Genomic DNA, 12,243 nt, shown 5'->3' on the forward strand with positions numbered 1-12,243 from the left:
TATACAAAGATTTTGTAGGTGGTGTTGGTCCAACGGTATTACCAAATCATGTTGCTGAAGCATTGCAGAAACGGTTTCGACTTAAGGTATCTTATTTTGTGGACTTATATATTTTCTCTACCAGTTGTTTAGTCCGTGGGGACTTATCTATACCATGCAAAATATTGTAGGTTGAATATTGGAAGGCTCATCGTGCTTTGAGACATGCCCGTGATTTAGTAACGGGAACACCAGAAAGTGGTTACGAGGACCTGCCCACATATCTCTACCAAATATGTCGAGCTAGTCCCGGTAGTTATACATGGCTCCAAGTTGACGAGAATAACAGGTTTAAGTTCATGTTTATAGCATTTGGTGCAAGTATTGCTGGGTTTCAGTACATGAGGAAAGTCATTGTAGTTGATGGCACACATTTACAAGGCAAATACAAAGGTACTATGTTGCTAGCAACTGCACAAGATGGAAACTTTGGTATATTTCCAATTGCTTTCGGTGTGGTGGATTCTGAAAATGATGAATCTCGGGTGTGGTTTTCTAAACAATTAAGCCATGTCATACCAGATGATAGAGGACTTTCCATCATCTCAGACAGGCACAGAGCCATTGGAAACGCCATAGGGAAGGTGTATCCTCTAGCAAGTCGTGGCATTTGCACTTACCATTTGTATAAGAATATACTACAAAGTTTTAGAGGGGGTGAATCGTTCCGTCTTGTTAAAAGAGCGGCCAATGCTTATCGAGAATACAAATTTAATGTAATTTTTGAAGAGATTCGGCAGGTCAATCCAGCTCTCCACGGTTATTTGCAAAAGGCTGATGTAAGATATTGGACGCGGGTATATTTCCACGGCGATAGGTACAACTTCACAACAACAAATATAGCAGAGTCAATCAACAAAGTTCTTTCAGAGGCTAGAAGTTTGCCAATTGTGCAACTTATAGACACTATAAGGTCAATGCTGACAAGATGGTTTGCAGAGCGGCGTACTGATGCAACACTAATGAAAACCGTCTTAACCCGCGACATTGAGAAGTTGCTTGAGGTAAAGTACTTTTGATTTAAAGATGTTTTTTTTATTGCTCAATATGTCATTGTTATCAATCACTGCTTCTTTAGGGTCGTATGGAAAGATGTAAAGATCTATCAGTGCAGCAGATTGATTCCCATCAATTTGAAATCGGTCGTGGAGCATCTGTTAATGTTGTCAATTTGACCATGAAGACATGTACATATCGCATGTTTGACTTGGACAAAATACCTTGTGTACACGCCCTTGCGGCTGCGGATGCAAAAAAGGTTTCGCCAATTCGGTTATGTCATCAATACTATCACATGACCTACCTTACTAATGCGTATGCGGCATCTATTTGTCCAAGGGATAGACAATCACCCGTACCCGCAGAGGTTGAATCGAAGATATGCGTACCGCCAATGGTACGCCAACCTCAAGGAAGACCGAAGAAGTGCAGGTTTAAGTCTGCTATGGAAATTGCTTTGACGAAGAAAGTTCCAAGAAAACTTCCAACATGTTCAAAATGTGGTCAAACAGGCCATAACGTTAGGACGTGCACTTTCTAGGGCGAGCATTGATGCACTTGTAATTTCCCAAAATGTAAACGCTAGTTGTTCTTTCAGTACTTAGACTTGTAGTGTAGACATATCACCCGTTCGGTTCAGAGTTTTTTGAACCACATACGTTAGGTGGACTTGTTCAATATGCAGACTTTTAGATCCAAAATGATATGACCACAGACTTTTAGTGTAGACATATACATACATATCAAGGTGGTACACTTGTTGAGATCGCAGACTTATTGGCTCAAATTGACTTGCACGCAGACTTTCAGTGTAGACATACCCCTAGGTGGGGTCGACTTATCCACAGTGATGGACCTCATTATACGTAGACTTGTTCGGATGGCAGACTTCTTGAACCGAAATGACTTGAACTCGGACTGTATGCGTAGACATATTTTTGCCATAATTATAAATCTACGATTACTTACGACAATAAATTACAAGTCTACTACAAAACGTCACAAACACAAAGTAACGTACACGGGATCCTAGTACAGAAACTAATGCCGAAAACCCGAAGAGAAGGGAAAATGGGTCCTATTAAAGAAACAACCGGGCTTAAGCCTACAAGATCATTGCATAACTACCGACAAAGGTTCTTCAGCATTGCAGCAAGGACATATAACATAGTAAGACATTGCAGCAAACAATATGTGAAGGTCGGTTTACTTAAACAGAAAAGTCATTACAGCAAAGACAACGAATAACGCTAGAAGCACGATATCTGAACACTTGTTTGTGTATGCCTCCTTTAACCAAGCTATGTCTCGCTGAATCTCTTCTACCTGTAGCTTCATTTCCAATATGTCATCCCCATTGCCCTCAATTACCACTCGCATATGAGCCAAACGACTCTCCATTTGTGAATCGCTGGGGAGGTCAATTCTGTTAAAGCTCTGCATCATCTCCTTTTGGTATGCTAGTCTGTTTTGTAGAATCTCTAGTTGCTCTGTAACCCCTTCATCCCACCACTTCCAAATGTGTTCATCATTCTCCTAGGAAAAATTTAAATTTGTTCTCACAAATACCGACAGCAATATCTGATAAATAGTGTAAGTGAATAAAATTTCCAAACAAACCTCCCCCAATATCTCTAGGCAACTGTAAAACTTTCTGCCGAACGTCGCCGTTGCTGTAGATTTCTCAAGGACGGTACAACGACCACAAAAACAACGTTCAGGTATTCCATAATTAGCATCCGCTCGAGCATAAGGACAAGCCCAAATCCCTTCGGACGAAGACGAACCACTGCTGTAGCTGAACGGCATTGTGAAGGCGAAATCAGGAATTAGGGTTGCTTGAGTTGAGGTTTTCTTTACTGAGGGAAATCTGGTTCGAAAACTGAGTAACCCTAAATCGAGAAGTCTCCCCAAATATAAATCACGGGTGAGAGAGACGAGTAAAGATCACATGTTTTCCCAACGCTACCCCAATTGCATTTTGACGCGTGGATATCTTAATAAGTCTATAAAGCAGTATTAAGTACACTTTCCCTTATTGTTTATAAGTCTGCTATGTTTGCATGTCTAATATGTTTTATAAGTCTACATGTCTATTACGTTTTATGTCTACATGTCTAATATGTTTATAAGTCTACATGTCCGATATGTTTTATGTCTACTAATATGCTAATAAGTCTACTGTTGGAGAACATATGTCTACAAATGAGCTTATGTCTCAGAAACTACCGCATAATTAGAGTCATTACACTCACTTATCCTTACAAAAGATATGTCATCCTACTCGTACATGGACCATTGGTCGTGGCAATTTGGCCTTTACAAAAAAATTTGCGAGTTCAAGTACATAATAACCGAGCAAGGGATAGGATAACGGTAACCCCATATCCTGCAACAAAAGGCAGCCAACACAATTTTCCCTATGGCTGTGAGTCATTGTGTAGAAACAGACGGTCAGTCACATTACCTCGAGGTAGTGGATTAGACATTTGGTTGTATGTGTCAGGGACCTCATCGAAAATCTCGACTGCAAGCTTCATCCTCATAAAAGGCATGCTCTTATCGGTAATCCCTTCAAAAGAGTAACCTAAAGCAAGACACTCTAAGAACTTACATGTATACACGCCGCAATCACCACTCTGTATATTTTGTGGCACATTGGATCTCCTCCTGTAAATTGTATACTGCTCTAGAACGATGTCCTTTTTGGATGCAGGAGGTGCTATAGATCTAAGCATATACGGAAGCATCCTGGCATACGGTTTGACCTCCTCAATTATCTCCTTGTCACTATAAGCACTTATGATGCAATCATAGACGTCAATATGTTGCCTGACCAGGTTAACATGAAGAGCTATCCAATGCTGGCCGTTGATGTTGTGCGCAAAATACAGATGATCAACGTCAACCACCCATTTCTTGTTTGTAATTGCATAATATGGATACGCGCCGTTCATCACCTCTATGTAAGACTCTCGGAACATGAAGTTCTTTGGATTGATTGCAAATTGTTTGTAGTCATGATACCATGAACAAACCCAGCATTGGTTGAGGAAAGCAATCCTGGTGCTATAGAAAGGAGTTGGGTCTCAGAGAGATCTTTTCCTCAGCAAATGTGCGAAAGAGGACATATGCTGAAAATTACATCGTCCAACAGTCAATGACAAAGGAAATCATGATCGATGAATCTACCTTATACGCCTAAACCTGAAGCCTAAGAAAACCATTAAGTCTGCAAGGGTTTAAAGCTTATGCATTCTCCAAGCCATCCGTATTTCAAGTCGTTCTTTGGCCACCTCTCTTTTGGAGTCATCAAAGTTTTGTAGAAGTTGCACGATCCTACAAAAGATCCAATTGGATTCTCCCTGTAAAAACACCAGAAATAGGTGTTACTTCCATTTAATATACGGAACTCAGGCCTATATGTAAGCGAATCAACAGACTTACTCTTCTTCATTAATCCTCTCAATCAACTGTGCCATTTTAAACGGCTTTATTTCATGGAACGGATCATAAGCTCTGAGAGATCGAATTACACCATCCTTTAAGCGACTGACTGCAGACTTTCCAAGGAAAGAGGATAACTGCGAAGGGGCCTTTTGTTTTTTTCGCTTCGGTGCAGGTGCCCTGGGTGGTGTCTTTACACCCAGGGCACCTGCAAGTGCATTCAAAGCCATGTCCACTTTGTTGCAATTAGCACGTTCTACGGGGTTAGAAAACGTTGAACCTGAATCAGTTGGTTTCGTCATGGTTGCATCGGCTTTGGCCACTTCGTCGGTTATGTTGATCAAGTCATCCGTCAGTTTATATGGAGGAAAAACTGCTTCTTTCACAAACGCAGGTGTACTTCTCGCAACACACTGCATCGTCATACCATCTGATGTCTGCTTCTGCATAACCATCCACGACTGATTCGAGGACAAGAAAAATCAAAGAATAAGTCGTTAGTAATTAGTACATAAGTCAGTCACAATTACAATGATACTAGGTCTACACCAATATTGGAAAATAAGTCTATGTCTGAAAATAGTGCGTATAAAATAAGTCTACGTCTCAAAATAGTGATAATAAGTCTACCTTAATGTATTATTGAACAGTAATTTCTAAGTCAATAACGTCAAACACTAAACTATATTAAGTCTGCGTGTTGTTACAAATTCCCATACTAAATCGGCATGGAAAATTGAAATTCTTGCAATGCAAAATAGAGTGAACAGCGATTTCAATTACTGCACGAAAGAAAATCAGGTTGACAACATTGCAAACCAAATTCAACTTAACCACATTGAAAAACAAAACCAAGTCAACCACATTTTAAAACACAACCAAGTTCACCACATTGCCAAACAAAACAGAAAATACACTACAAAGGATTTGTACACATGAAAAACGACAAATTCAAAAAGTCTGGTGTCAAGCATAAGCCTGGAGTCAACCATATTACTCTCCATTTATTTTCTGCAAGAAAAAACACATATCAATCCGTGAATGGTAAGGAAACCAGTTATTTTGGCTGTATCCTAATCTATTCACCCAAAAAATATAAAAAATATACCCACATACATAACTTACTGAAATACTTACCGTCATTTTTGAGACTTCCGCTAGAGTGCACTGCTTCTTCATTGGCCGCATTTTTCTCCAACTCTTTTACCGCCTTCAGTTCATTTTCAAGTTGACGCAATTTACCTTGCACCATACCCTCCATTGAAGCCATTTTCGAAGCCCCATTACCCTATATTGAAGCCATTTTCGCAGATACATTACCCTTCATTGAAGACATTTTTTGCTCTACTTCTCCCTTCAAAACGTCAATAGATGTGCTCAGTTGAGAGGCCACAGTGTCTACCTTGTTTGTAAGTACTCCGAGAAGTTTCATTATCCCCTCAGCCATACCATCATTTTCAATAGATCACTTTGTCGGCTTTTCCGCCGAACTTACTCTTGGAACCTACGTATTAAAAAACTCTTTGTTACTAACCATTCCAATATGAAAAAACTCAAAAAAACCACTTACAAACAACTGACCTTTCTGACTGTTCTGCTTCCTTGACACTTGTTTCTCCTTTCCGTTATGTTCCTCAGAACTTTCTTTGACGTACGAGATATGCATGCTTCAACAAAGTCATCGTCGCTTTCGTCGACTGGTTCTTTCCCTTTACTCTTATTTTCAGCATCTAGTGACCAAACATTCATGGGGAGCCGATCATGGAGTATATCTTCCAAGAGTTTATCCACTCCAACATCCTCAGTATCATCAGTCCACCGTGGTTTGGGGTCCTCACCATTATTAACTATAATATGTCTAACCCGTACCTAGCACATACAATGCTTAATAAGGAAACTTGGCCAAAAACGTTCATATTACACAAATGCACAATAGAACATAAGTACATACCTTCTCCTGGTTGTTCTTTTCTTCGAGAACAAGATCATCAAAGTTGAAACGCTTATGCGACCCAGCCCATGACAGAAGGGGTACTTCCATACCGTCAATCTTGTTCCCGAACCTTTCACCCACAATGGTAATCGCCTCATAAACCCATATTTGGAGAATGGGGAAAAAACCACCAATGGTATAAGATTTGCTGTTCAAATCCGCCAATTTCACAAACTCAATCAAACTCTCACAAGCGACTCTGCCCCATGGGAATTGTTCAAATGCCTCAACATCAAGTACGGTTTTCGCAAACTTAAGAGGAATTTTTGTAGACTGATGCAGCCCAAGGACGCCAACAGCAATTACACATAAGCATCCAACCATTCTCCGCTTGTCATACGACCAGGTTCTACATCTCCGTAAGACCTCTTTCAGGTCATCCCAGCTAGGTCCATCGGTCAGAGAAATCTTCATGTCCCCCCATAGTTCCTTATGATCACTGTCCCATGTTCCAGTTTCCTCATACGGCTGTGAATTCATCCCCGATATTGCAGCAAATTCAGACAATGAAAAACGAATTGGTTGATCATCAACCAAACACCATATCTCGTGATTCTTTTATGTGGCCAACTGTCGTGTGATAACATTGTGAACAGTCTTCGCCGACCAGATGAAATCGCTTTCAACAAGGTTACAAATACCACCCACAGGAGAATTTAAAAGATAGGTCCACACTTCGTCGCCTAAACTTTCCTTTATACTTCCAATGTTCCCCAAAACACAGTAATGATGCATGCTCTTCTTCTGAGGTGGGATCTTACCATCGCCATAGTACCTGCCTGGATAAGATGCCATTCTGCACGCCATGGAAAAACATTTCAGCAATTTTGTCAAACGATCAACCTGATATAGTTAACAAGTTTGCCTCCAAGTACAACAAGTCTACGACCATTATCAAACAATTCTTGGGGGTACACTTATATATCTCCACATCCCAAAACCCGAACCCCATCAAGTCTACAACAACGTCAAACAAATCTAACCCGTAATCCTACACAAAGTAAACAAATCTACCATTTCATCAGGGTTCAGTAAAAACCAAAACTCAATCGACATGAAAAATCTTCTCACCGTAAAGAACTTACGAGCACACAACTTCAAACAATGCGAGCCCAGAAATACAAACCCACTTAAACATTATTCAAATCTACATCCACAAGATTACCTAAACTCATAGATCTACAGCCACACCGCGACAAAATTATGTAAATCTACAGAAATAACGCGGTAAATTCAAATATATGAGATAATTTTCCAGAATTTCAATCCTTTACCATCTCTCACACACAACATCTCCTTTGTTTTAAAACAAATCTCGTTCACGAAAAAAGAGAAATTAGGGTTTTTAATTCAATCTCTACAAACCGTATCTAAAACCAGAGCAAGAGTAAACGACGAACTGACAAGAAGACTAAATGAATGGAAGAGTCATGACAAACCTTTCGTTTACCAAGAGAAGAAGAAAACACGAAACCGGCGGAACGGCAGAAACAGTGAAGAAACGAATGCGATAAAGTTTGCAGAAACAGGAAACCACCGACGCACAAATTGCCGCTAACGCCAATGCTGATTTCGGTTCGACAAGAGAAAACTCAGAAACCCTAGAAAATGGACGACGAGAGAGGGCGCCGAAAGAAGGTGGTGGAAAGACAAAGTAAAATTATTAAAAAAAACAGTAATTGTAAAAAAGGTCCATTGTAAAACTTAGGTCTCAAACTTTTTTTTTTTAGTCTGGGTAATTATTAAAATGACATACATTGTAATTATATTTATGAAATAAGGGATAAAAGTAATATCCTATGTCTTTTACTTCTGCACGGTTTAATGAAGTTAGTCTAGTAATAAAATGATAGTTTTGGTGTATTCTAAGTAATTTCTCTATATTTTTATTGTTTAAAGACGTTTTAGGATTTCAATCAATGAATACATCGTCCATGTGAAGCTTGTTTTCTTCTTTTTCTTTGCTTCTCTCTAGATTCGCTTTTTATTTTTATTTTTTTTTGTCTTGTAATCCAAGCAAGTTCATATTATCAAATTAGAAAATTAAAGTTTAAGATTTGAGATGATGGGTAGGTATTTAAGTAGACACGTGAACATGTTTTTATGGGGGTTTACTAGTTTTATTTGTACCTCTTTTTTTAAAGTGTTAAATTAAGAATGACAAATTAAAAATTGACTAATCCACTTTCTCATTTGAGGTGTCAAGTTTTGATGGGCGTCCAATTCAAGGTCTCAAGTCTTTCTAAAGAACATGATGCAATAACAGTAACACTACAAGAAAACAATCGTTTTCCAATGATTCATTACGACGGTTTAAAAATCGTCGCAAACTTACAACGATTGTACGACGATTTTATGTCAAACCAAAAAAACGTCGTAAAACCGTCGTACAAAAAAATTGTCGTAACTGCGACGTACAATTTATGACGAATTACGACGATTATACATCGATAACGAGAGATTTGATATTAATTGCAAAATTTTCGTAAATTAGATGTAACATTACGACGAATATACGACGACCTGTATTCGATGTACACTTACGACGATTTTATGTCGATAAAGAAGTTAGGTGAAGAACATTTAAAACATGTTTACCTAACTAATGTCGATGAAATATTTTATCGCATAATCGACGTAAAATCGTCGTAATATTATTGTTGAATGTAAAAGCGATGTAAAAAATCGTCGTAAAAGCGTCGTAAAGCCTGAAATTTTGTTATAAATAGATCTTCATTCCTTCTTTCATTCACAACACATCATCATTCAAACATAAGAGCATCATCATCCTGGAGACCCATTGTAGGTCTCTTAAACCTTAGTATAGTGTTGTAAATCCTGATATATTGGGTTGTCCATTGCTGGAAACCCGAATTAGTAGTTATTTCTTTGAAAAAAAGAAGTAATAATATTAAAAGGTTTACTCCATTCACGTGGCTAGACGTGACACAAGAGACCGACTCTTTTATTGTCTAATCAATAAAAAGAGATAGTATTTTGAGTTTATTTCAAGATGTCTATATACGAGCTAAGAAGCTGGATGTATATGCGTAAAGATTCAGATGGGGCGTTGACAGAAGAGTTCAAGAACGGGTTAGAAATATTTATATATCAGGCTACAAATATGGAGAGAACGAAAGATAGCGGGAAGATGTTTTGTCCTTGTTTGAAATGCAATAATACAAGGTATACACTAACCAAAACCGTGTGGATGCATTTATTAAATATAGGGTTTATGCCGCAATATTTTTTTGGGTATCTACATGGAGAATGATATGGCAGTAATACTCATGGGAATGCTGGTAGTATTAGTAATTATCAAAGTCATGTTGATTTTGATGAATCGAATTATGGTCTTCAGCCTAATCAGTATCAATCTGATCAAAGTCTAGATCATGATAGGATGCATGAGATGGTGACTGATGCATTTCATGAAATGCATACTGGTAATGCTGTTGAGGAACCTAATGTAGATGCCAAACGATTTTATGATTTGTTAGACAATGCTAATCAGCCAATCTACGAAGGATGTAGAGAAGGCATGTCTAAATTATCGTTGCGAGCTAGGATGATGTCAATTAAAACAGATCATAACCTGGCTGAGGTTTGCATGGATGATTGGGCTGATCTTCTGAAAGAGTATCTACCGGAGGATAACTTGGCAGCGGCAACATACTATGAAATACAGAAGTTGATTTTTAGTCTTGGTCTACCTTCTGAGATGATAGATGTATGTGTTGACAATTGTATGATTTTTTGCAATTGTATGATTTTTTGGAAAGATGATGATCAGCTGGAGGAATGTCGATTTTGCCAAAAACCAAGATACATGCCGCAAACTGGTGGGCGTAAAAGGATACATGTGGTATCTCCCTATAACTAATAAGTTAAAACGGCTTTATCAATCTGAAAGGACAGCTGCATCAATGAGATGGCATACCGAACATACACAAGTAGATGGAGAAGTTGTTCATCCATCAGATGCAAAGGCATGGAAACACTTCAATATGGTATACCTAGATTTTGCTAAGTTCAAACGGAATGTCTATCTTGGTCTGTGCACTGATGGTTTTAGTCCATTTGGTATGTCTGGTAGACAATATTCATTATGGCCAGTAATCCTAACTCCTTATAACCTTCCTCCAGATTTGTGCATGCAAAGGAAATTTCTTTTCCTAAGTATTTTGGTTCCAGGTCCCAATCATCCGAAGCGAGTTCTCGATGTATTTCTGCAGCCACTCATACATGAGTTGAATCAGTTATGGTATACCGGCGTTCGCACATATGACTGTTCTACGGGCAAAAATTTTACTATGCAGGCTGTGCTTATGTGGACAATAAGCGATTTCTCCGCTTATGGTATGCTATCAGGATGGACTACACATGGGAGGTTATCTTGTCCTTATTGTCTTCATCGAACTGATGCGTTTCAGCTAAAATATGGTAGAAAAACTTGTTGGTTTGATTGTCACCGGAGGTTTTTACCGGATAACCATCCATATCGGAGGATCAAGAGGTTATTTATGAAGAACAAAAGTGTACATGTCCCTCCACCCGTAAATTTAACAGGAGCTGATATACATGCGCAAATCGAGCATTGAGGGGCAGAGGAAACAATAACGCGTGGGGGGAACTGGCACACTCCTGCAAATATGTCTGAAGGTTATAGAGTTCATCATAATTGGCACAAGAAAAGTATCTTTTGGCAACTACCCTATAGGAAAGATCATCTGCTCAGACACAATCTTAATGTCATGCACATTGAAAAAAACTTTTTTGATAACATCATGCATACAGTTATGAACGTAGCGGGAAGAACAAAAGACAATGGTAAGTCAAGATTGGACTTGCCTGATTTATGCAACAGAAGTGAGTTGCATATACTGAGAAACGGGAAAGCACCAGTTCCTGTATTTCAGTTGAGTGCAGATCAAAAGTCAGCATTGTTGAGATGGGTTTCTTCTGACGTTAAATTTCCTGATGGGTATGTTTCTAATCTTTCTAAATCTGTTGAGAAGGGGGTAAAGTTTGCAGGGATGAAAAGCCATGACTGCCACGTGTTTATGCAATGATTATTTCCATTTTCATTTGCTGAACTCTTGCCCAAAAATGTCCATGAAGCTGTTGGAGGCATTGATGCTTTTTTTCGGGATCTTAGTACATGAACATTATCAGTTGATGTAATATCACAATTGGCATCGAATATTCCAATCTTGTTGTGCAATTTAGAAAAGATCTTCCCACCATCATTTTTTGATGTTATGGAACATCTTCCTGTTCATCTCCCTCACGAAGCAGAGCTCGGGGACCAGTTCAGTACAGGTGGATGTGGGAGGTCGACGGCGACAAGGCCAAGCCGGCGCCAATGGCTGATACCGTCTGGCAGGGTCTGGTGCAGTATTGGTTGACTCCGCACAACCAGACTATTGCCGTCAAGTGTTCCACATCCAGGTATTTTAATTTGTGTTTAGATTAAATTAAAATATGTGTTTTAATTTAATACAATTCTAATTAATATATTTTTCAGGAACGCTACTGACGATGCGGGAAATCGGAAGAATGTCCCGCACACTTCCGGTCAGATTCTTTTTGTCGGGACACGACTTATAATGGTAAATTTAAATTATTAAGTTTTTGTTTTTAAATAATTAACTCTTATTTGTCTTATTAATAATTTTATTTTTATTTTTATTTTGTAGGTCGAAGAAAAGGGGGGAGAACTTCCTCTGATGACGAAGGTCTTCGCCGAGACCCATAAGAGGAAC

At 38.8% G+C, this 12,243-nt stretch overlaps 2 protein-coding genes across 2 annotated transcripts; both read right to left on the reverse strand.

Moving 5' to 3' along the window:
* Positions 1-2,244: 2,244 nt before the first annotated feature.
* Positions 2,245-2,847, reverse strand: LOC112083917 (uncharacterized protein At4g04775-like). The gene is made up of 2 exons (XM_024152139.1): positions 2,659-2,847; positions 2,245-2,574 (listed from the first exon to the last, which is right to left on the reverse strand). The coding sequence occupies exons 1-2, from the start codon at positions 2,845-2,847 to the stop codon at positions 2,245-2,247; spliced, it is 519 nt and encodes a 172-aa protein (XP_024007907.1).
* Positions 2,848-4,264: 1,417 nt separating this feature from the next.
* On the reverse strand, positions 4,265-6,958 carry LOC18991757. The gene is made up of 6 exons (XM_024152140.1): positions 6,437-6,958; positions 6,067-6,354; positions 5,623-5,773; positions 5,483-5,496; positions 4,486-4,946; positions 4,265-4,403 (listed from the first exon to the last, which is right to left on the reverse strand). Exons 1-6 carry the CDS (start codon positions 6,956-6,958, stop codon positions 4,265-4,267), a joined length of 1,575 nt encoding a protein of 524 aa, XP_024007908.1.
* Positions 6,959-12,243: the final 5,285 nt, after the last annotated feature.

Source organism: Eutrema salsugineum, unplaced genomic scaffold (assembly GCF_000478725.1).
Source record: "Eutrema salsugineum unplaced genomic scaffold, Eutsalg1_0 scaffold_5, whole genome shotgun sequence".
Lineage (NCBI taxonomy): Eukaryota > Viridiplantae > Streptophyta > Magnoliopsida > Brassicales > Brassicaceae > Eutrema > Eutrema salsugineum.